Raw genomic sequence first — 21,988 nt, forward strand, 5'->3', positions numbered from 1 at the left:
AGAGAAGAGAGAAATAGAAAAAAAACAGAAAAATAGAAAAAAATAGAAAAATAGAACAGAAAAAATAGAAAAAAATAGAGGAAAAATAAAGAAAAACAGAAAAAACAGAAAAACAGAGAAAAACAGAAAAAAGAAAAATAAAAAAGAATAGAAAAATAGAAAAAAAGAAAAAATAGAAAAAAATTAAAAAAAAAAAAGAAAAATAGAAAAAAGAGAATAATAGAGAGAAAGAGAACAATAGAGAAAAAAAAGAGAAAAACAGAAATAGAATTTAAATAAAAATTTAAATAAAAATTGAAATAGAAATTTAAACAAAAGGAGAGAACAGTGTTGTGGTCCCAGAGGACCCCTGAGGTGGAGCCAAGTAAAATAAATTCTGTCTCACCTTGAGTTTCTGGGCCTCCCCCCGGACCTTGAGCAGCTCGGTGATGGAATCCACGAAGCCCTGGTAGTGGAAGTTGCACATTTTCTCAATTTCCCGGTCATGGTTCCGGATCCGAGCCTCCAACTTCTCCATGAAGCGCCCGTGCTCCTCCCCATCGTACACGGACCTGGGGGAGAACACCGGGATCAGCATTCCCAAATGGAACCCCAAAAACTCCTCAGGGCACACACTGGGATCAGCATTCCCAAATGGGAGCCAAAAACTCCTCCAAAAACACACTGGGATCAGCATTCCCAAAGGGACCCAAAAACTCCTCCAAAAACACACTGGGATCAGCATTCCCAAAGGGACCCCAAAAACTCCTCCAAAAACACACTGGGATCAGCATTCCCAAAGGGAGCCAAAAACTCTTCAGGACACACACTGGGATCAGCATTCCCAAATGGGAACCCAAAAACTCCTCTGGACACACACTGGGATCAGAATTCCCAAATGGGAGCCAAAAACTCCTCCAAAAACACACTGGGATCAGCATTCCCAAATGGGACCCCAAAAACTCCTCAGGACACACACTGGGATCAGCATTCCCAAATGGAACCCCAAAAACTCCTCAGGACACACACTGGGATCAGAATTCCCAAATGGGACCCCAAAAACTCCTCCAAAAACACACCGGGATCAGCATTCCCAAATGGGACCCCAAAAACTCCTCTGGACACACACTGGGATCAGCATTCCCAAATGGAACCCCAAAAACTCCTCCAAAAACACACTGGGATCAGCATTCCCAAATGGAACCCCAAAAAACTCCTCCAAAAACACACTAGGATCAGCATTCCCAAATGGGAACCCAAAAACTCCTCCAAAAACACACTGGGATCAGCATTCCCAAATGGGACCCCAAAAACTCCTCAGGGCACACACTGGGATCAGCATTCCCAAATGGGACCCCAAAAACTCCTCCAAAAACACACTGGGATCAGCATTCCCAACTGTGACCCCAAAAACTCCTCCAAAAACACACTGGGATCAGCATTCCCAAAGGGAGCCCAAAAACTCCTCCAAAAACACACTGGGATCAGCATTCCCAACTGGGACCCCAAAAACTCATCCAAAAACACACTGGGATCAGCATTCCCAACTGGGACCCCAAAAACTCCTCAGGACACACACTGGGATCAGCATTCCCAAATGGGACCCCAAAAACTCCTCAGGACACACACTGGGATCAGCATTCCCAAATGGGACCCCAAAAACTCCTCAGGACACACACTGGGATCAGCATTCCCAAATGGAACCCCAAAAACTCCTCAGGACACACACTGGGATCAGCATTCCCAAATGGGACCCCAAAAACTCCTCAGGGCACACACTGGGATCAGAATTCCCAAATGGGACCCCAAAAACTCATCCAAAAACACACTGGGATCAGCATTCCCAACTGGGACCCCAAAAACTCATCCAAAAACACACTGGGATCAGCATTCCCAAATGGGACCCCAAAAACTCCTCCAAAAGCACACTGGAATCAGCATTCCCAAATGGAACCCCAAAAACTCCTCCAAAAACACACTGGGATCAGCATTCCCAAATGGAACCCCAAAAACTCATCCAAAAACACACTGGGATCAGCAATCCCAAATGGGACCCCAAAAACTCCTCAGGGCACACACTGGGATCAGCATTCCCAAATGGGACCCCAAAAACTCCTCCAAAAACACACTGGGATCAGCAATCCCAAATGGGACCACCCAAATATGACCCCAAAAACTGCTCTGGTCACACAGCTCAGAATTCCCAGCTCTGACCACCAGGATTTACCAGGAATAGCCAAGATGTGACCCCAAAAACTCCTCAGGACACACAGCTCAGAATTCCCAGTTCTCCTTCCAGGATCCACCAGGAATATCCAAAACCCGACCCCAAAAACACCAGCTCAGCATTCCCAGCCATGACAGCCAAGATTTATCAGGAGCATCCAAAATCCAAACCCAACAACTCCTCAGGACACACAGCTCAGCATTCCCAGCCATAACCAAAAGGATTTACCAGGAATATCCAAAATCCGACCCTGAAAATGCCAGCTCAGCATTCCCAGCCATAACCACCCAAAATGTGACCCCAAAAACCCCTCCGGACACACAGCTCAGAATTCCCAGCCATGGCCAACAGAATTTACCAGGAACATCGAAATGTGACCCCAAAAACTCCTCCAGACACACAGCTCAGAATTCCCAGTTCTCCTGCCTGGATCCACCAGGAACATCCAAATTTTGACCCCAGAAACACCAGCTCAGCATTCCCAGCTGTGACCCCCCCAGGATCTAGCAGGAATATCCAAAATGTGACCCCAAAAACCCCTCAGGACACACAGCTCAGCATTGCCAGCCATGATCAATGGGATTTACCAGGAATACCCAAAATGTGACCCCAAAAACACCAGCTCAGCATTCCCAGCTGTGACCCCCCCAGGATCGAGCAGGAATATCCAAATTCCAACCCCAGAAACTCCTCCAGGCACACAGCTCAGTATTCCCAGCTCTACCCACCAAGATCCACCAGGAATATCCAAATTCTGACCCCAAAACACACCAGCTCAGCATTCCCAGCCATAACCACCCAAAATGTGACCCCAAAAACCCCTCAGGACACACAGCTCAGAATTCCCAGCCATGGCCAACAGAATTTACCAGGAATATCCAAAATATGACCCAAAAAACTCCACAGGACACACAGCTCAGAATTCCCAGTTCTCCTGCCTGGATCCACCAGGAACATCCAAATTTTGACCCCAGAAACACCAGCTCAGCATTCCCAGCTGTGACCCCCCCAGGATCTAGCAGGAATATCCAAAATGTGACCCCAAAAACCCCTCAGGACACACAGCTCAGCATTCCCAGCTCTGCCCACCAAGATTCACCAGGAATATCCAAATTCTGACCCCAAAAACACCAGCTCAGCATTCCCAGCCATAACCACCAAAATGTGACCCCAAAAACCCCTCCGGACACACAGCTCAGAATTCCCAGCCATGGCCAACAGAATTTACCAGGAACATCGAAATGTGACCCCAAAAACTCCTCCAGACACACAGCTCAGAATTCCCAGTTCTCCTGCCTGGATCCACCAGGAACATCCAAATTTTGACCCCAGAAACACCAGCTCAGCATTCCCAGCTGTGACCCCCCCAGGATCTAGCAGGAATATCCAAAATGTGACCCCAAAAACCCCTCAGGACACACAGCTCAGCATTGCCAGCCATGATCAATGGGATTTACCAGGAATACCCAAAATGTGACCCCAAAAACACCAGCTCAGCATTCCCAGCTGTGACCCCCCCAGGATCGAGCAGGAATATCCAAATTCCAGCCCCAGAAACTCCTCCAGGCACACAGTTCAGCATTCCCAGCTCTGCCCACCAAGATTCACCAGGAATATCCAAATTCTGACCCCAAAAACACCAGCTCAGCATTCCCGGCCATAACCACCCAAAATGTGACCCCAAAAACCCCTCCGGACACACAGCTCAGAATTCCCAGCCATGGCCAACAGAATTTACCAGGAACATCGAAATGTGACCCCAAAAACTCCTCCAGACACACAGCTCAGAATTCCCAGTTCTCCTGCCTGGATCCACCAGGAATATCCAAATTTTGACCCCAGAAACACCAGCTCAGCATTCCCAGCTGTGACCCCCCAGGATCTCACAGGAATACCCAAAATGTGACCCCAAAAACCCCTCAGGACACACAGCTCAGCATTGCCAGCCATGATCAATGGGATTTACCAGGAATATCCAAAATGTGACCCCAAAAACCCCTCAGGACACACAGCTCAGAAATGTGACCCCAAAAATTTCCTCACGACACACAGCTCAGCATTGGCAGCTTTCCTGCCAGGATTTACCAGGAATATCCAAAATCCAACCCCAAAAACACCAGCTCAGCATTCCCAGCCATAACCACCCAAAATGTGACTCCCAAAACTCCTCAGGACACACAGCTCAGAATTCCCAGCCATGGCCAACAGAATTTACCAGGAACATCGAAATGTGACCCCAAAAACTCCTCCAGACACACAGCTCAGAATTCCCAGCCATGACCCCAGGAACACCCAAATTCTGACCCCAAAATCTCCCCCTGGGACAAAGGCACAGCTCAAAAACCAGGCCCCAAAATGGGAATGAGCAGAGAGAAAGAAAACATGGGAATCACCAGAGAGGAAACACAGGAATTATCTGTGTTTGAGAAATTAAAAAAAAATAAAATAAAATTGGGAATGAGCAGAGAGGAAAAATGGGAATGAGCAGAGAGGAAAAATGGGAATGAAAAGAGAGAAAATGAGAATGAGCAGAGGAGCAGAGAGAGAAAATGGGAATGAGCAGAGAGGAAAAAGGGGAATAAGCAGAGAGAAAAGATGGGAATGAGAAGAGAGGAAAAATGGGAATGAGCAGAGAGAAAATGGGAATGAGCAGAGGAAAAATGGGAATGAGCAAAGAGAGAAAATGGGAGTGAGCAGAGAAAAAAGGGGAATGAGCAGAGAGGAAAAATGGGAATGAGCAGAGAGAAAATGGGAATGAGCAGAGGAAAAAGGGGAATGAGAAGAGAGGAAAAATGGGAATGAAAAGAGAGAAAATGAGAATGAGCAGAGAGAAAATGGGAATGAGAAGAGAGGAAAAAGGGGAATGAGAAGAAAAAAAACTGGAATGAGAAAAAAAAATGGGAATGAGCAGAGAGAAGAAATGGGAATGAGCAGAGAAGAAAAAAATGGGAATGAACAGAGAAGAAAAAAAAATGGGAATGAGCAGAGAGAAAGAAAAAATGGGAAATTATCAGAGAGGAAAGATGAGAATCAGCAGAGAGAGAAAATGGGAATAAGCAGAGAGATTAAATTTTTTAAAAAATTTATTTAATTATTATTCTTCCAGGCCATTTCAGCTCTGCAGGTTCAGTAAAACATCAGCAGTGTCAAAACAAAAGTGCCCAAATTTCAATTCAGTGTGTAAATAACCCAGAGCAGGTGAGGGGGAGGATTTTGACTTTTCCTGGTTGGTCTGGAGGTGGAAAAAAAAAGAGAAAAAAACTCGTGCCCCTCCAGGAGAGGCAGCCCTGGAGGGATGTGCTGGGTTTTCCTTAAATTTCCTGGAGTTTTGGCTGCTGGAATGTGAAATTTGGAGCCCGAGTGCCACCTAGTGCTGCACAGCCTCTCAGCAGGGTCTCATCCATCCAAAAAATTCCCAGCTCAAAGGTGAGAATTCCAACCAAAAATATATTAAAAAAAAAAAAAAAGGTTTGTGTTCAAAGTCCAATCTGACAATGGGGGGGGAAAAAAATCCTGGAATTTCCTTAAAAAGTCCAGGCAAAATTCCCTTTGGAGATGGCAAAGCTAAGAAATGAATGCCTGGTGACTAAAAACCCTTTGGTTGTTAGAAATTAATTATTTTATTCCTTTTTAGCCAAACTTTAGTGTGGAAAAAATGAAGTTGGGTGTCAGACAGGAAGGAAACAGCAGCACATGATGGGAAACTCTTCCCTCCTGAGCTCTCCTGATTTTCCAGGATTCATTTTCCAGGAAAATCCAGCCCCAAACCTTCCCTTCTGAGCTCTCCTGATTTTTTCAGGATTCATTTTCCAGGAAATCCATCCCTGGCCCTTCCCTCCTGAGCTCTCCTGCTCCTCCAGGATCCCTTTTCCAAGGAAAACCAGTCCTGGCCCTTTCATTCTGATTTTTCAGGATCTCTTTCCCAGGAAAATCCAGCCTTGGCTTTTCCCATCTGAGCTCTCCTGATTATCCAGGTTCCCTTTTCCAGGAAAATCCATCCCTGGCCCTTTCATTCTGAACTCTCCTGATTTTTCAAGGCTCCTTTTCCTGGAAAATCCATCCCTGGAATTTTCCCTTCTGAGCTCTCTTGATTTCCCAGGATCCCTTTTCCAGAATAAACCAGCTCTGACCCTTCCCATCTGAGCTCTGCTGATTTTCCAGGATCCCTTTTAGAGGGAAAATCCAGCCCTGGTTTTTCTCTTTTAAGTTGTCCTGATTTCCAGGATCCCTTTTCCAGGAATAACCAGCTTTGGCTTTTCCCTCCTGAGCTCCTCTGACTTTTCCAGGATCCCTTTTCCAAAAAAACCCAGCCTTGGCTTTTTCCTTCTGAGCTCTCCTGATTTTCCAGGATCTCTTTTCCAAGGAAATCCATCTCTGGCTCTTCCATTCTGAGCTCTCCTGATTTTCCAGGATCCCTTTTCCAAGGAAATCCATCTCTGGCCCTTCCATTCTGAGCTCTCCTGAATTTCCAGGATCCCTTTTCCAAGGAAATCCATCCCTGATCCTTCCCTTCTGAGCTCTCCCGAATTTCCAGGATCCCTTTTCCAAGGAAATCCATCCCTGGCTCTTCCATTCTGAGCTCTCCTGATTTCCCAGGATCCCTTTTCCAAGGAAAATTATCACTGGCCCTTCCATTCTGAGCTCTCCTGCTCCTCCAGGATCCCTTTTCCAAGGAAATCCATCTCTGGCTTTTCCCTTCTGAGCTCTGCTGATTTTCCAGGATTCGTTTTCCAGAATAAACCATCCCTGGCCCTTCCCTTGAGCTCTCCTGATTTTCCAGGATCCCTTTTCCAAGGAAATCCATCTCTGGCCCTTCCATTCTGAGCTCTCCTGAATTTCCAGGATCCCTTTTCCAAGGAAAATTATCACTGGCCCTTCCCATTTGAGCTCTCCTGATTTTCCAGGATCCCTTTTCCAAGGAAATCCATCTCTGGCCCTTCCATTCTGAGCTCTCCTGATTTCCCAGGATCTCTTTTCCAAGGAAATCCATCCCTGGCTCTTCCATTCTGAGCTCTCCTGAATTTCCAGGATCCCTTTTCCAAGGAAATCCATCCCTGGCTCTTCCATTCTGAGCTCTCCTGATTTCCCAGGATCTCTTTTCCAAGGAAATCCATCCCTGGCTCTTCCATTCTGAGCTCTCCTGATTTCCCAGGATCCCTTTTCCAAGGAAATCCATCCCTGGCTCTTCCCTTCTGAGCTCTCCTTTTGGATCTGGTTCTGCCTCTGGCACATCCTCCCACTGAACTCAGTGACTCTCAACCAAATAATCAACATTAAACCCTCAGTTTGATGGCAAAGAACAAATTCTCTCCCCTTTAAGTGCCCCAAAATCCCAAATTCCATCATCAGCCTGGCTCTGGTACAGATCCCACCTCCTCAGTGACATCAGTCTCCAAAAATCCTCCTGGAAATCCCAAATTCTGGGCACAGAGAGCAGCAGCCACCCCAGCAATGGATCCTCAGGCATCCCATCAACCTCCAAACTGGCAATTCTTGGCTCAGTGAAAATGGGATTTTGTAAAATATTATTTTGTATCATATTTATTTTAATGAAATATTTATATAATATAGCATTTTGTATAATAAAATATTTTATGCATAATATTTATTTTAATGAAATATTTGTATAATATAACATTATATTTGTATAATATAATATTGTGTATAATATTTTGCATAATATTTATTTTAATGAAATATTTATCTAACATAACATATTTGTATAATATAGTATTTTGTATAATAAAATATTTTATGCATAATATTTATTTTAATGAAATATTTGTATAATATAACATTATATTTGTATAATATAGTATTTTGTATAATATATTTGTATATTTATTTTAATGAAATATTTGTATAATATAGCATTATATTTGTATAATATAATATTTTGTATAATATTTTGCATAGTATCTATTTTAATGAAATATTTATATAATATAACATTATAATTGTATAATATATTTTGTATAATATTTTTCATAAGATTTTTTTAAATGAAATATTTGTATAATATACTATTTTGTATAATATTTTGCATAATATTTATTTTAATGAAACATTTCTATAACATTATATTTGTATAATATTTTGTATAATATTTTGTGTAAGATTTATTTTGATGAAATATTTCTATAACATTATATTTGTATAATATAATATTTTGTAAAATATTCTTGTATAATATTTATTTTAATGAAATATTTCTATAATATAACATTTTTGTATAATATTTTGTGTAATATAAATTATAATATTTTTTGTATAATATTTTCCTGGGTCAAAGCAAAGACAAATTGACAGACATCACTCCAAATCAAAAATTATGTACAAAAATCAGGATGTAATTTCACCATGTGAAACCACACACTCCTATTAATTTATTGATTTTTAAATTTATTACTTGCTCTGCATTTCCAGCTCCCTCTCTAAGTGCACTCACAACAAAACCAGAGAAAAGGGCTTTGAAATTTGAAATTCCTTGGATTGGGTTAAGTTTCACAATTTCTGCATCTGTTAAAAATCCATTTTATTTTGGGTTTGTTGCTTTTTTTTTTTTTTTTTTCTGAAAGGTCAAACTGGGGAAAAAAAAAAAAAAATCTTTCCAGGAAAGCCACAAATGGCTCAGGAGCTGCATGTGCAGCCTGGAGCTCCTGCAAAGTTTATCCCCCAAAAATAGGGAGCAGCCAAACCTGGGAAATGGGATGGCCCAAAAATCCGGGATCAGCCAGGAATATCCAAAATGTGACCCCAAAAACGCCCCCCTGGGACAGCTCCTAAACCAGGCATCAAACTGGGTTTAAAAATGTTTTTATTCCAAGGATTGTTTTATTTTTTCCACCTGTTTTGGTGTTTGCTGAGAGACAAGAACATCAGAAAATCCCCCTGGAGATCCCAAATCCCAAATCCAGCTGTGCCAGGGGGCAGAAAGTCATGGGATGTCCTGAGATCCACAGGGATCATGGATCACACCCTTAACTCTGCAGAGACACCCCAAAATTCCACCATGGATCACACCCCTAGTCCTGCACAGACACCCCAAAATTCCACCATGGATCACACCCCTGACCCTGCACAGACACCCCAAAATTCCACCATGGATCACACCCCTGACCCTGCACAGACACCCCAAAATTCCACCATGGATCACACCCTTAACCCTGCACAGACACCCCAAAATTCCACCATGGATCACACCTCTGACCCTGCACAGACACCCCAAAATTCCATCCTGTGCCCAGAGTAATTCATGGGATGTCCTGAGATCCACAGGGATCATGGATCACACCCTTAACCCTTCAGAGACACCCAAAATTCCACCATGGATCACACCTCTGACCCTGCACAGACACCCCAAAATTCCACCATGGATCACACCTCTGACCCTGCACAGACACCCCAAAATTCCACCATGGATCACACCCTTAACCCTGCACAGACACCCCAAAATTCCACCATGGATCACACCCTTAACCCTGCACAGACACCCCAAAATTCCACCTGACGGTGCCAGGGGTCACAAAGTCATGGAATAGCCTGAGATCCACAAGGATCATCCATCCAACTCCTGACCCTGCACAGACATCCCAAAATCCCATCCTGTGCCAGGGGTCACTCATGGAATATCCTGAGATCACAGGGATCATGGACCACATGGATCACCCCTTTCCCTGCCCAGACACCCCAAAATCCCCCTTGTCCATCTAGGACAAGCCAGGAACCCAAACAAACCCAGCCCAGAGCCCCAGGAGGGCTGAGCCAGCTCCATCCCATAAACCAGCAATGTGAATTCTGTCCCAGCTGGGTGGGGCAGTGCCCCTGATCTCCTGGCACACATTATCTGCTCATGGGCCATCTTTAAACCAGCTGGGCAATCATCTTTATCTTCCCACAGCCCATCCTCCCTCCAGAGATATCTCCTGTTCATGGCCACTGAGTCCCAGGGCATGACTGATAAAATTCCATCATCCCACTGGGAGATGCTCCAGCCAGGGGAGCAGCCAAGCCTTTTCCACCTGACACACTCATCTTAGAAAATTAGAATATTAGTTACCTTGCTGAAAACAATTAAAAGTCAGAAGGGAGTAGTTAGCTAAAACTTAATTAATTGATTATCTGTCATTTCGTGTTTGCTCAGCTGTGCTTACAATGGGAAAAGATTAAATTAGTGAGCAGATCCAAAGGAACAGACAATGCAACCAGTCTGGAAAACTGGACTGTCCCCAGAAATCGTTTGTATTGATAGAAAGGGTCAAGAGTTTGGGGTGAGGAAGACTCACCTTACTTCCTCCTTTTAAGACCTCTCCCCATGGAAACGACCCCAGACTTAATTTAAGAAGTCATTCAATGCTTAATGGCCATTCCAGCTAATTACCATGGGAAGGATGGGAGGGGCTGTTATTATGAATATGGATTGTTTGAATCCTTTGCCAACAAACAGACTCTGTGATCACCTGACCTTAAATTGTTGGAGAGTCTTTTGTCCATCACAGTTGATATCTATTGGACCAATATCTTATTCTGGTAAATCATACCCAGATAAAAACTGACATTTGGACACCAAGGCACCTTCTTCCCACTGGATTCCAGAGGAAAACCAGACCTTTGCACATCATCCCTGCACCTTCAGAGGAAACTGCACCTTCTCCAGGAGCACTGCTCCAGCTGAACCACATCTGCCCCTGCAGGAGGATGCAGCCACCATTGAATGGGACTGTGCCAACACCCTGACTGACTGACGGGTGTCAGCTTGGATTCTGACTCTGGCAGGGCTGGGATTGTTCTGTGTAATACTGCATTGCTATTTTCATTTTCCTAGTAAAGAACTGTTATTGCTAATTCCCATCTCTTTGCCTGAGAGCCCCATAATTTCAGATTTATAATAATTTGGATGGAGGGGGTTTCCATTCTCCATTTGAAAGAGAATCTCCTTTATTGGCAGACACCTCAAACCAGGACAAGATTATAAGATAAGCCCTGCCCAGGGCAGGCAGTGTGCCCTGGATCTGGTGCTGAACAGATTGCTGTCAGCTAGAGAAAGAATTCCTTAGACAAGAAACAACAAACAGCCCTGAAAACCTCAGGAAACTCCTCCTGCATTTCCTTCAGCGCTGGGGCTGGGAAGGACACGGACCTTAAACCAGCCACGTGTCCTGCTGTGAGGATCTCAGAGTCAGGAGTGATTTCAGACAGTGACAGGTTTGATCTCAGTCCCTGGGAAAAATTACCACCACTACAGGAAGAATTACAAGTCACAGAAAATAAGTAGAGTGTAAATTAGATTGTTAGAAGGCTGAAAAGTGAATTTATGGAATTGTTTATAAGGAGTTTAGAGCTAAGATGGAGGAATTTGGGTGTGGTGTGTCCTTCTTTGTGGCATCCATCCTTTGGGTCAGGAGGCACCTCTGGATTGGTTTGGGAGAAAGCTGGACAGGGCAGTGTAAGGGTCATGGATTGGAAAGTAACTGTAAACATCATGTAATTTATAGTATAAAATTTACAGTATAAATTTATGGTATAGAAGACAAGACCTGACGTGCCAGACAGACCTTTGCTAGTTAAAGAATTCCTTAGATAAGGAAGAATAAACAACCTTGGAAACCTCAGAAAACAACTTCTGCCTCTTCCTTTGAGCTGGGAAAACTCCAACTCTAAAACCAGCAAAAGATCTCAGGCCTAAAGAGACCAGCACCAACACACCAGTGGCTTTTGTTTCCAATTAATAAAAGAACAAATTCTTGACTCTGCTGCAAATTTCAATTTTTTCCCCCCTTTTAAAACTTCTGTAGTGGTTTGAGTCCCTCCAAACCATTTTCTTCTCATTAAGCTACATAAAAGCATTAGCAGTTTGTTTAATCTTAGCCTAACTTTTGTAATAAACTAATTAACTACTGAGCATGGCAGAAAATTCAAGAGTGGTGCAACAAGAAAAAAGAAAGTTTTAGGATTAATGCCTGGTTAGGATGGAACTGGCAGGAGTTTAAACTTTGTGATTCCAAAATTTATCCAATTAAGACACAGCATCAGTTCTCCAAAACTTCCTACTGGGCTTATCTGGGGGGGAAAGCAAGTGCAAAATTCACTTTTGTTTGAATTCTGCCAATTAAACAGGATTGATTTAAGCACAGAATTGATGCCCAAAATTTAAACCCAGAACCTCAGACCAGGACCTAAGACCAGAACTGAGCTCAAAAATCCAAGCTCAAAATGTAAACCCCAAATTTAAGCCAAAAACTAAAGGCCAAAATCCAGCCCAAAATTTAAGCTCAAAACTTAAACCCCAAACGTAAACCCAGAACTGAATTAAAGCCCAGAACTAAAGTTCGATATTTAAGCCCAAAATTCAAACCCCAAACTTTTAAACCCAAGCCCAGAACAAAAGGCCAAAATCAAGCTCAAAATTTAAGCCTAAAACTTAAACCCTAAATTGAACTAAAGGACAAAAATCAAGCTCAAAATTTAAACCCCAAACTTTCAAATCCCCAAACTTTCAAACCCCCAAATTTTCAAACCCCCAAATTTTCAAACCCCCAAACTTAAACTAAAGGGCAAAATCAAGCCCAAAATTTAAGCTCAGAATTTAAACACAAAATCCAAGCCTGCTCTGCTGAGTCTTGTCCACAGAAAAAACAATTTTTTTTGTCCTGTTAGAAATAAAACCTTCAATCCAAATTATCTGTCATTATTATCATTAAAATATGATACACCCACTCAGCCCACACCTCTTCCACGGCCAAATTCCCAGGAAAAACTGGAATAGAGGGATCATCCCTCAAAAAAGTGGAAAACTGGGCATTTCCCAAAAACTTGAGTTTCCCAAAAAACTGGGAATCTGAGCATTTCCCAAAAAATGGAAACTGGGAGTTTCCCAAAAAAATGGGAGTTTATCAAAAACTGGGAATCTGGGAGTTTCCCAAAAAAATGGAAAACTGGGAATTTCCCAAAAAAAACTGGGCGTTTTCAAAATCTGAGAATCTGGAAGTTTCCCAAAAAATGGGAAACTGGGCGTTTCCCAGAAACTGGAAAACTGGGTGTTTCCCAAAAAATCTTGGAATCCAGATGTTTCCCAAAAAATGGAAAACTGGACGTTTCCAAAAGAATTGGAATCTGGGCATTTCCCAAAAAATGGGAATCCGGGCATCTCCCAAAAAATGGGATTTTCCCAAAAAACTGTGAATCTGGGAGTTGCCCAAAAATCTGGGCATTTCCCAAAAAAAATGGGAATCTGAGGGTTTCCCAAAAAATGGGAGTTTATCAAAAACTGGGAATCTGGGCATTGCCCAAAAATCTGGAAATCTGGGCGTTTCCCAAAAATGGAAAACTGTAGGTTTTCCAAAAATCTGGGAATCTGGGGCGTTTCCCAAAAATCTGGGCATTTCCCAAAAACTGGAAATCTGGGCGTTTCCCAAAAAAAAAAAAAAGGAAAGTGAGAGTTTCCCAAAAACTGGGAATCTGGGCATTTCCCAAAAACTGGGAATCAGGATGTTTCCCAAAAATCTGGGCATCTAGGAGTTTCCCAAAAACTGGAATCTGGAAGTTTCCCAAAAAAATGGAAAAGTGGGCGTTTCCCAAAAACTGGGAGTTTCCAAAACTATGGAAAACTAGGAGTTTCCCAAAAATCTGGGCATTTCCTGAAAACTGGGAATCTGGGAGCACAAAGCCACGGGAAAATCCTCTGCCCTAAAAACATGGAATGACCAAGGCTGGAAAAAGCTGAGATGCTCCAGCCCATCCCATAACCCAGCACTAACAAAGCCTGGCCTAAGTGCCACATCCAGGCCTAAGTGCCACATCCAGGGACAGGAATCCCAGTTCCAACCCCTGAGGATTCCCAGATCTGCCCAGCAGATCCACAAAATCAATGCCCAAAATTTCAACCTGAAACCAAAGACCAGAAACAAAGACCAGAACTGAGCTCAACAATCCCAGCCCAACAGTCCCAGCCCAAACAGTCCCAGCCCAACAGTCCCAGCCCAAACAGTCCCACCTCAAACAGTCCCAGCTCAAACAGTCCCAGCTCAAACAGTCCCAGCTCAAACAGTCCCAGCTCAAATAGTCCCAGCCCAAACAGTCCCAGCTCAACAGTCCCAGCTCAAACAGTCCCAGCTCAAACAGTCCCAGCTCAAACAGTCCCAGCTCAAACAGTCCCAGCCCAACAGTCCCAGCCCAAACAGTCCCACCTCAAACAGTCCCAGCTCAAACAGTCCCAGCTCAAACAGTCCCAGCTCAAACAGTCCCAGCTCAAATAGTCCCAGCCCAAACAGTCCCAGCTCAAACAGTCCCAGCCAAACAGTCCCAGCCCAAACAGTCCCAGCTCAACAGTCCCAGCCCAACAGTCCCAGCTCAAACAGTCCCAGCTCAAACAGTCCCAGCCCAAACAGTCCCAGCCTCAAACAGTCCCAGCTCAAACAGTCCCAGCTCAAACAGTCCCAGCCCAACAGTCCCAGCCCAAACAGTCCCAGTTCAAACAGTCCCAGCCCAACAGTCCCAGTTCAAACAGTCCCAGCCCAACAGTCCCAGCTCAAACAATCCCAGCCCAACAGTTCTTAACTCAAACAGTCCCAGCTCAAACAGTCCCAGCCCAAACAGTCCCAGCTCCAACAGTCCCAGCCCAAACAGTCCCAGCTCAAACAGTCCCAGCCCAACAGTCCCAGTTCAAACAGTCCCAGCCCAACAGTCCCAGCTCAAACAGTCCCAGCCCAACAGTCCCAGTCAAACAGTCCCAGCCCAACAGTCCCACCTCAAACAGTCCCACCCAAACAGTCCCACCTCAAACAGTCCCAGCCCAACAGTTCCAGCCCAAAATTTAAACCCCAGATTTAAGTCCCCGCGCCCCAGGCCCCCGGAGGTGAGGGCAGGTCACCCCCATCCCCCTGCCCAGCTCCCCAGCAGATTGTCTGACCACAGAACAATTTCAATGCCAGCTCTGGCTGCGTTATTGCCCAGTGAAAGCTCCTTCCCCATGTTTTCTGCTGTTCTCTGCGTTGTTTCAACGAGTGCATTTTGATTTTTTGGGGCACTCTGGGCTCGGGCCCCCTCCTCTCTGCTGGAGGAAATGTCACAGCAAATCCTGGGGACGTGTCCCACGTGCAGCCCTGCCCAGAGCAGGGCCTGGGACAGCAGGGAGGGAGCAGCACCAGCAGCCAGGGCTGCAACCATCCAGCAGGGTTCTGCTCATCCAGGGGCTGCTGATCCAGATGTTTCCTCATCCAGGGGTTTGTCCACCCTGGGGTTTTGCTCACCCAGGGGTTCACTGATCCAGATGTTCGCCCATCCAGGTGTCTTGCACATCCAGGGGTTTGCACATCCAGGGGTTTTGCACATCCAGGGGTTCACTGATGCAGATGTTTGCTCACCCAGGGGTTCACTGATCCAGATGTTTGCTCATTCAGGGGTTTTGCTCACCCAGGAGTTCACTGATCCAGATGTTTGCTCATCCAGGTGTCTTGCACATCCAGGGGTTTTCACATCCAGGAGGTTCTGCACATCCAGGGATTCACTGATCCAGATGTTTGCTCATTCAGGGGTTCACTGATCCAGATGTTTGCCCATTCAGAGGTTTTGCAGATCCAGGGGTTCACTGATCCAGATGTTTGCCCATCCAGGTGTTGTTGCCCATCCAGGTGTTGTTGCTCATCCAGGGGTTCACTGATCCAGGTGTTTGCCCATCCAGGTGTTGTTGCCCATCCAGGTGTTTTTGCTCATCCAGGGGTTCACTGATCCAGGTGTTTGCCCATCCAGGTGTTTGCCCATCCAGGTGTTTGCCCATCCAGGTGTTTTTGCTCCCCCAGGGTTTAGGGGAAGGCTGCAGCCTCTCCTTTCCTGGCACCACATCCCTGCCTCAGCAGCTCCCAGCAGTGCCTGGTCAGGATGGAGCTGGAGCCCAGGTCTCTCTCTCTCTCTCTCCCTCCCTCGGGGCAGGAATTCCCTGGGACGGCCCCATCCAGCTCCCGGCTGCCAACCCATTGTCTGGGGAAAGGGAAGCTCCTGCTTCCAGCAGCAGAGGGATCCAGGCTCTGTGCAGGGGAATTTCCTCCCTGGCAGCCCCAGCCTGGCCCTCAGAGCCTCTCCCAGCACCATGGGATGGTTGGGGACCCTAAAAACCAGCCCAGTCCCTTCCCAGAGCCCCATCCAGCCTGTCCCAAGCAGGGAGTTCCTGTGAAACCCTGGGGTGCCCTGGCTCCTTTTAACCCCCAGGAAGGACCAGGAGCAGCATCTCCTGCAGGGAAAGCTCCAGTGGAGACTCCAGAGGGACAGGGATGTTCTGAGCTGGTTTCTCTCCTCTGCACAGCCTCAGCCACAGGAAACCCACCCTCACTTGCAGCTCTTGCTCCCAGCACTCAGGGGCCAGTCTGGTGGCTCCAGGTGCTGGATTCCATGTCCTGGAATCTCTGGGATCCCAGCCTGGGATGGGAGCAGGGCTGTGGGGACAGGACAGGACATCCCAGCAGCACCAGGGACATTGGGTTCCATGGCTGAGTCCCTCTCACAGGAAGCAGAATCCCTTTGGTTCCCTTGCAGAAGATTCAGGTCATGATCCCAAAAGCTGAGAAGTCCTGCAGGAGACACCCTCAAAATCCCAAAGAGAAAAGTGGGAATGGCAGAAGATTTTCTGTGCTTTACTCTCCCCTTGTGCTTCTCCATCATCTCATTTCCACCCAGGCTGAAGTTCCCCCCATCCCCAGGAGCTGTGCCATCAAAATTAGGGATGCACAGGACCAGGGAATGATGGATTTCCAATTAAACCTCCCAAAAGCTTCATCAGAGAAGAGTTTTAACAGCCACACCCTCAGAGAGGAAACCTGGACTTGGGATTTGGGATCTGTGAGGAGCAGGGGAGGCCAGGACTCACATTCCCATGGGAATATTTGTGTCTGTGGAAGAGAAGAACAGCAATGTGCTTAAACTGCCCAGGAGAAATTGTTTAAATGTTGGATGGAGTTTCCTGGTGTGAGAGGGGCTGAAATCCAGCAGGGATCATCAGGGAATGTTCTGGGATTTAAATTGATTATCCCAGGGAATAAATCCAAACCTCTCCTCAGGCAGAGCCAGGATTCTAGAGGTGCCTTCTGCAGGTCCCTAAAATCTTTTTTTTTTTTTTTTGCACAGTTTCAACTGCAGAAGAGCTGGAGCTCTTTGGAAACTCCCCTGATCCTCAGCAGAGCTCCCAGGAGCTGGAAGAACCCACAGCTCTGACTCCAAATCCTTTTCCAAGGATTTCTACAGAACCCAACTCAACTTTTAACTTCTTTTTGTCTGATGGCAACAGACAAGTCAATCCCCGTTTCCCTCATGATCAGGGATGGTTTGGGTTGGAAGGGATCTGAAGGATGGGACATCTCCCACTAGCCCAGGTGGCTCCAAGCTGGCCCAGGACACTTCCAGCTCTCTGGGAACCTGGGCTGGATAAATATTCCAGAGTTTCCTGAAGAGCTTACAAATGACAATAAAACACTTTCAGAGCATAAATCAGAGGAAAACAGAGCCCCCACAAAGCCCCAGCCACCTCTGGAATGGGATCCAGCTCTTCCTCGCCAGGCAAGACACCCAAGGAAATGAGGGATAACTCCCCTAATTAACAATATAATCAATCCCTATTAAAGAAGGAATTTCAGAAGAACAAATCCATCTCCAGGATGATCTGAAGAACCAGGGATAGCTTTTCTGGGAAAGCAGAGCAGCCCTAGGACACAGCAAGGATGGGGAGAGGGGGCCCTGAGCTCCCAGCTGCCCCTCCCTTCTGGGGAGGACAATTTCGGGAACAATTCCCGGGAACAAAAGCTGGAAGGACACTTGATTCGAGCCATGTGTGGGCAGGGAACGCTGCAGAGCCGGGTGACAGAAATTCCAGCCCATCCAAGCTGGGGAACGTCAGGGCAGGGCATGAATCACCATCTGCACTCTGCCTGTAAACAACCTCCATCCCAAATCCAGCCAGAGGGTTGGAATGTGGGAAATCCTGGGGAAAAGGGTCGGAATCGGGGCAGGAAACCACAGGAATGGGAGGATGGGGATGGGGAGCAGCAGGAATGTTCTCGGGGGAGCTCTGAGGGTCCCTGCACGTCTGGGGACGCCACAGGAGGGGGGACAGGACAAACTGGGGGGGCAGATGTGGGGGGTGGGACAGGGGACAGCAGAGTGGGGTCAGATATGGGGTTTGGAAGGGGACAGGACACAGGAGGGGGGAGCAGATGTGGGGGGTGGGACAGGACACTCTAGGGGGGATGGAGCAGGGTCAGCTGTGGGGTTTAGGACAGGACAGGACACAGCAGAGCAGGGTCAGATATGGGAATTGGAAAGGGACAAGATAAGACACACCATGGGGGAGCAGATGTGGAATTTGGGACAAGACACAGCAGAGTGGGGTCAGATGTGGGGTTTTGGGACAGGACAGGACACAGGAAGGGGGAGCAGATGTGGGGTTTGGGGCAGGACACAACACACCAGAGCAGGACTGGATGTGGGTTTGGAATAAGGGACAGGACACACTGGAGTGGGGTCAGCTGTGGGGTTTGGGGCAGGGGACAGAACAGGATCAGTTCTGGGGTTTGGGACAGGACAGAACAGGATCAGTTCTGGGGTTTGGGACAGGACAGGGTCAGCTGTGGGGTTTGGGACAGGACACATCAGGAGGGACAGTGGGGTCAGGTGTGGGGTTTGGGACAGGACAGAACAGGGTCAGATGTGGGGTTGGGACAGGACAGGGTCAATTCTGGGGTTTGGGACAGGACAGGGTCAGTTCTGAGGTTTGGGACAGGACAGGGTGAGTTCTGGGGTTTGGGACAGGACAGGACAGGATCAGTTCTGGGGTTTGGGACAGGACAGGGTCAGGGTCAGTTCTGGGTTTGGGACAGGATCAGCTGTGGGGTTTGGAACAGGACAGGACAGGGATCAGTTCTGGGGTTTGGGACAGGACAGGGTCAGTTCTGGGGTTTGGAACAGGATCAGGGTCAGTTCTGGGTTTGGGACAGGACAGAGCTCAGGGATCCCCTGCTCTGCCCTGGGGGTCTCAGCCTGACCTGCACTGAACTCTGAATTTCCCAGTGTCACCTTCACTGGGAACTGGGATGGGAAGGAAACTCCCAACCCAGAGCACCAAAACTGGCAAAATTCCAAACCCCAGTCAGAAAACGCACACAGAAAATCCCACACTGGACACAGCACCTCTCAGGGGGCTTTTCCAGCCTAAAAATCCCATTTTATAATTCCATGAACCCTCAATCCACTCCCACACCCCCAAATCAAACAGCACCACAAGCTCCAGAACAGAGGAAAAACCAGATAAGTTTGTCCTAATCCTCATTTTCCAGCAATGCTGGAAAAAAAAAAAATCCATTTCCAGCTGCCACCTGCACAAGGATGGGGGAGAAAAGGGAAAAAAAAAGGGAGAAAAGGGAAAAAAAAGGAAAAAAAAAAGGGGAAAAAGGGAAAAGGGGGGAAAAAATGGAAAAAAAGGAAAAAAAGGAAAAAAAAGGAAAAAAAAAGGAAAAAAAAAGGAAAAAAAAGGAAAAAAGGAAAAAAAAAAAAAAAAGGAAAAAAAAGGAAAAAAAAGGAAAAAAAAGGAAAAAAAAGGAAAAAAAAGGAAAAAAAAAAAAAAAAAAAAAGGAAAAAAGGGGGGAGGGGCTGGGGGGGGACCCCAGGAACAGGAATAAATAAATAGAAATCAGAATAAACAAATAGGAAGAGGAATGGGAATGAATAAATAAATAGGAAGAAAAATGTCTTGGATGAACTTGAGTCTCTCAAGGACTCCAAGAATAAGAATAGATAAATAGGAATACAAATAAATTAATAGGAATAAATTAATAGGAATTGGAATAAATTAATAGGAATAAATTAATAGGAATAGGAATAAATTAATAGGAGTGAATAAATAGGAATAGATAAATAGGAACATGAATAAATTAATAGGAATTAGAATAAATAAGTAGGAATAAATAAATAGGAATAGGTAATTAGGAATAAATTAATAGGAATGGGAATAAATAAACAGGAACAGATAATTAGGAATAAATTAATAGTAATAGATAATTAGGAATAAATTAGTAGGAATTGGAATAAATTAATAGGAATAGACAATTATGAATAAATTAATAGGAAAAAATTAATAGGAATAGATAATTAGGAATGAATGAGTAGGAATTGCAATAAATAGGAATAAACTAACAGGAATTGGACTAAATAAACAGGAATAAATTAATAGGAATAGGAATGAATAGCAATAGATAAATAGGAATAGATAAACAAGAATAAATTAATAAGAATTGGAATAAATAGGAATAAATTAATAGGAATAAAAAGGTCTTAGATGAGCTTGGGCCTCCCAAGGACCCCAGGAATGGTCAGGAATAGGAACAAATCCATAAATAAACAGGAATAAATAAATAGGAATTGGGATGAATAAATGAATAGGAATAGAAATAAATGATTTGGAATAAATAAATAGGAATTGATAAATAGGAATAAATGAATTGGAATAAATAAATAGGAATTAGAAGGAATAAATTAATAGGGGTAGGAATAAAAGAATAATAAAAATGTCTGGGCAGAGGTTGGGTCTCTCAATAACCCTGGGAATGGGCAGGAATAGGAATAAATACATAAATAAATCAGAATAAATACATAAATAAATAGGAATAAATACATAAATAAATAAATAGGAATAGATAAATAAATAGGATAGATAAATAAATAAATAAATAAGTAAATATGAATAGATAAATAAAAGAATAAATAAATAGGAGTAGAAACAAATAAATAACTAAAAAGGAATAAAAAGCTCTGGCTGAGCCCAGCTCCCCTCATTTCTCCCTTAATTCCCTTCCTCTAATTAAAGAAGTTCATTAGCTCAGTTTTCACTCTCATTAAGGAATTATTTATAAATATAGAATTTATTATTCCATTGGACCTTTCGGTTTTTATTACATTTTATTAAATTATTAAAATTTAGTAAATGTTATTATTTATAAATTTAGTTGTCAATATTAAAATAGAAATGTATTTATTTGTATTTTATTAAATCCAAAGTGAGGAGCTGAGAGGAGATTTGAGAAATAAATGGGAAAATCAGGAGCTGGATGGTAAATTAACTGGCTTGCAATTAAATTAATTGTAAATTGTGGTAATTAAATGTAAACCAGGTAAATTAAATATAAACCAGGGAAATTAATTGTAAATCATGGTAATTAACTGTCATCCACATAAATTAATTGTAAACCTCATAAATTAATTGTAAACCAGGTAAATTAAATGTAAATCATGGTAATTAACTTTAATCCACATAAATTAATTGTAAACCACATAAATTAATTGTAAACCAGGTAAATTAAATGTAAATCATGGTACTTAACTTTAATCCACATAAATTAATTGTAAATCATGGCAAATTAAATGTAACCCAGGTAAATTAAATGTAAACCAGGTAAATTAATTTTAAATCATGACAATTAATTGTAAACCAGGTAAATTAATTGAAAATCATGGCAATGAATTGTAAGCCATGTAAAATAATTATAATCCACATAAATTAATTGTAAATCACGGTAATTAATTGTAAACCAGGTAAATTAAATGTAAACCAGGTAAACTAATTGTGAACCAGGTAAATTAATTGTGAATCATGGTAATTAACTTTAATCCACATAAATTAACTGTAAACCAGGTAAATTAACTTTAAATCATGGCAATTAATTGTAAACCAGATAAATTAATTGTAAATCGTGGTAATTAATTGTAAACTATGTAAATTAATTTTAAATCATGGCACTTAATTGTAAG

At 44.0% G+C, this 21,988-nt stretch overlaps 1 protein-coding gene across 1 annotated transcript in view; it reads right to left on the reverse strand.

Annotated features, from left to right (window-relative positions):
• The window catches only part of EXOC6B (exocyst complex component 6B), a 271,894-nt gene that overhangs the window by 232,231 nt on the left and 17,675 nt on the right, over positions 1-21,988 (reverse strand). The window contains exon 2 of the mRNA XM_056489697.1: positions 386-551. Within this exon, the coding sequence (XP_056345672.1) occupies positions 386-551 (166 nt within the window). The remainder of the gene's footprint in view (positions 1-385; positions 552-21,988) is intronic.

Source organism: Oenanthe melanoleuca, chromosome 4, assembly GCF_029582105.1.
Source record: "Oenanthe melanoleuca isolate GR-GAL-2019-014 chromosome 4, OMel1.0, whole genome shotgun sequence".
NCBI lineage: Eukaryota > Metazoa > Chordata > Aves > Passeriformes > Muscicapidae > Oenanthe > Oenanthe melanoleuca.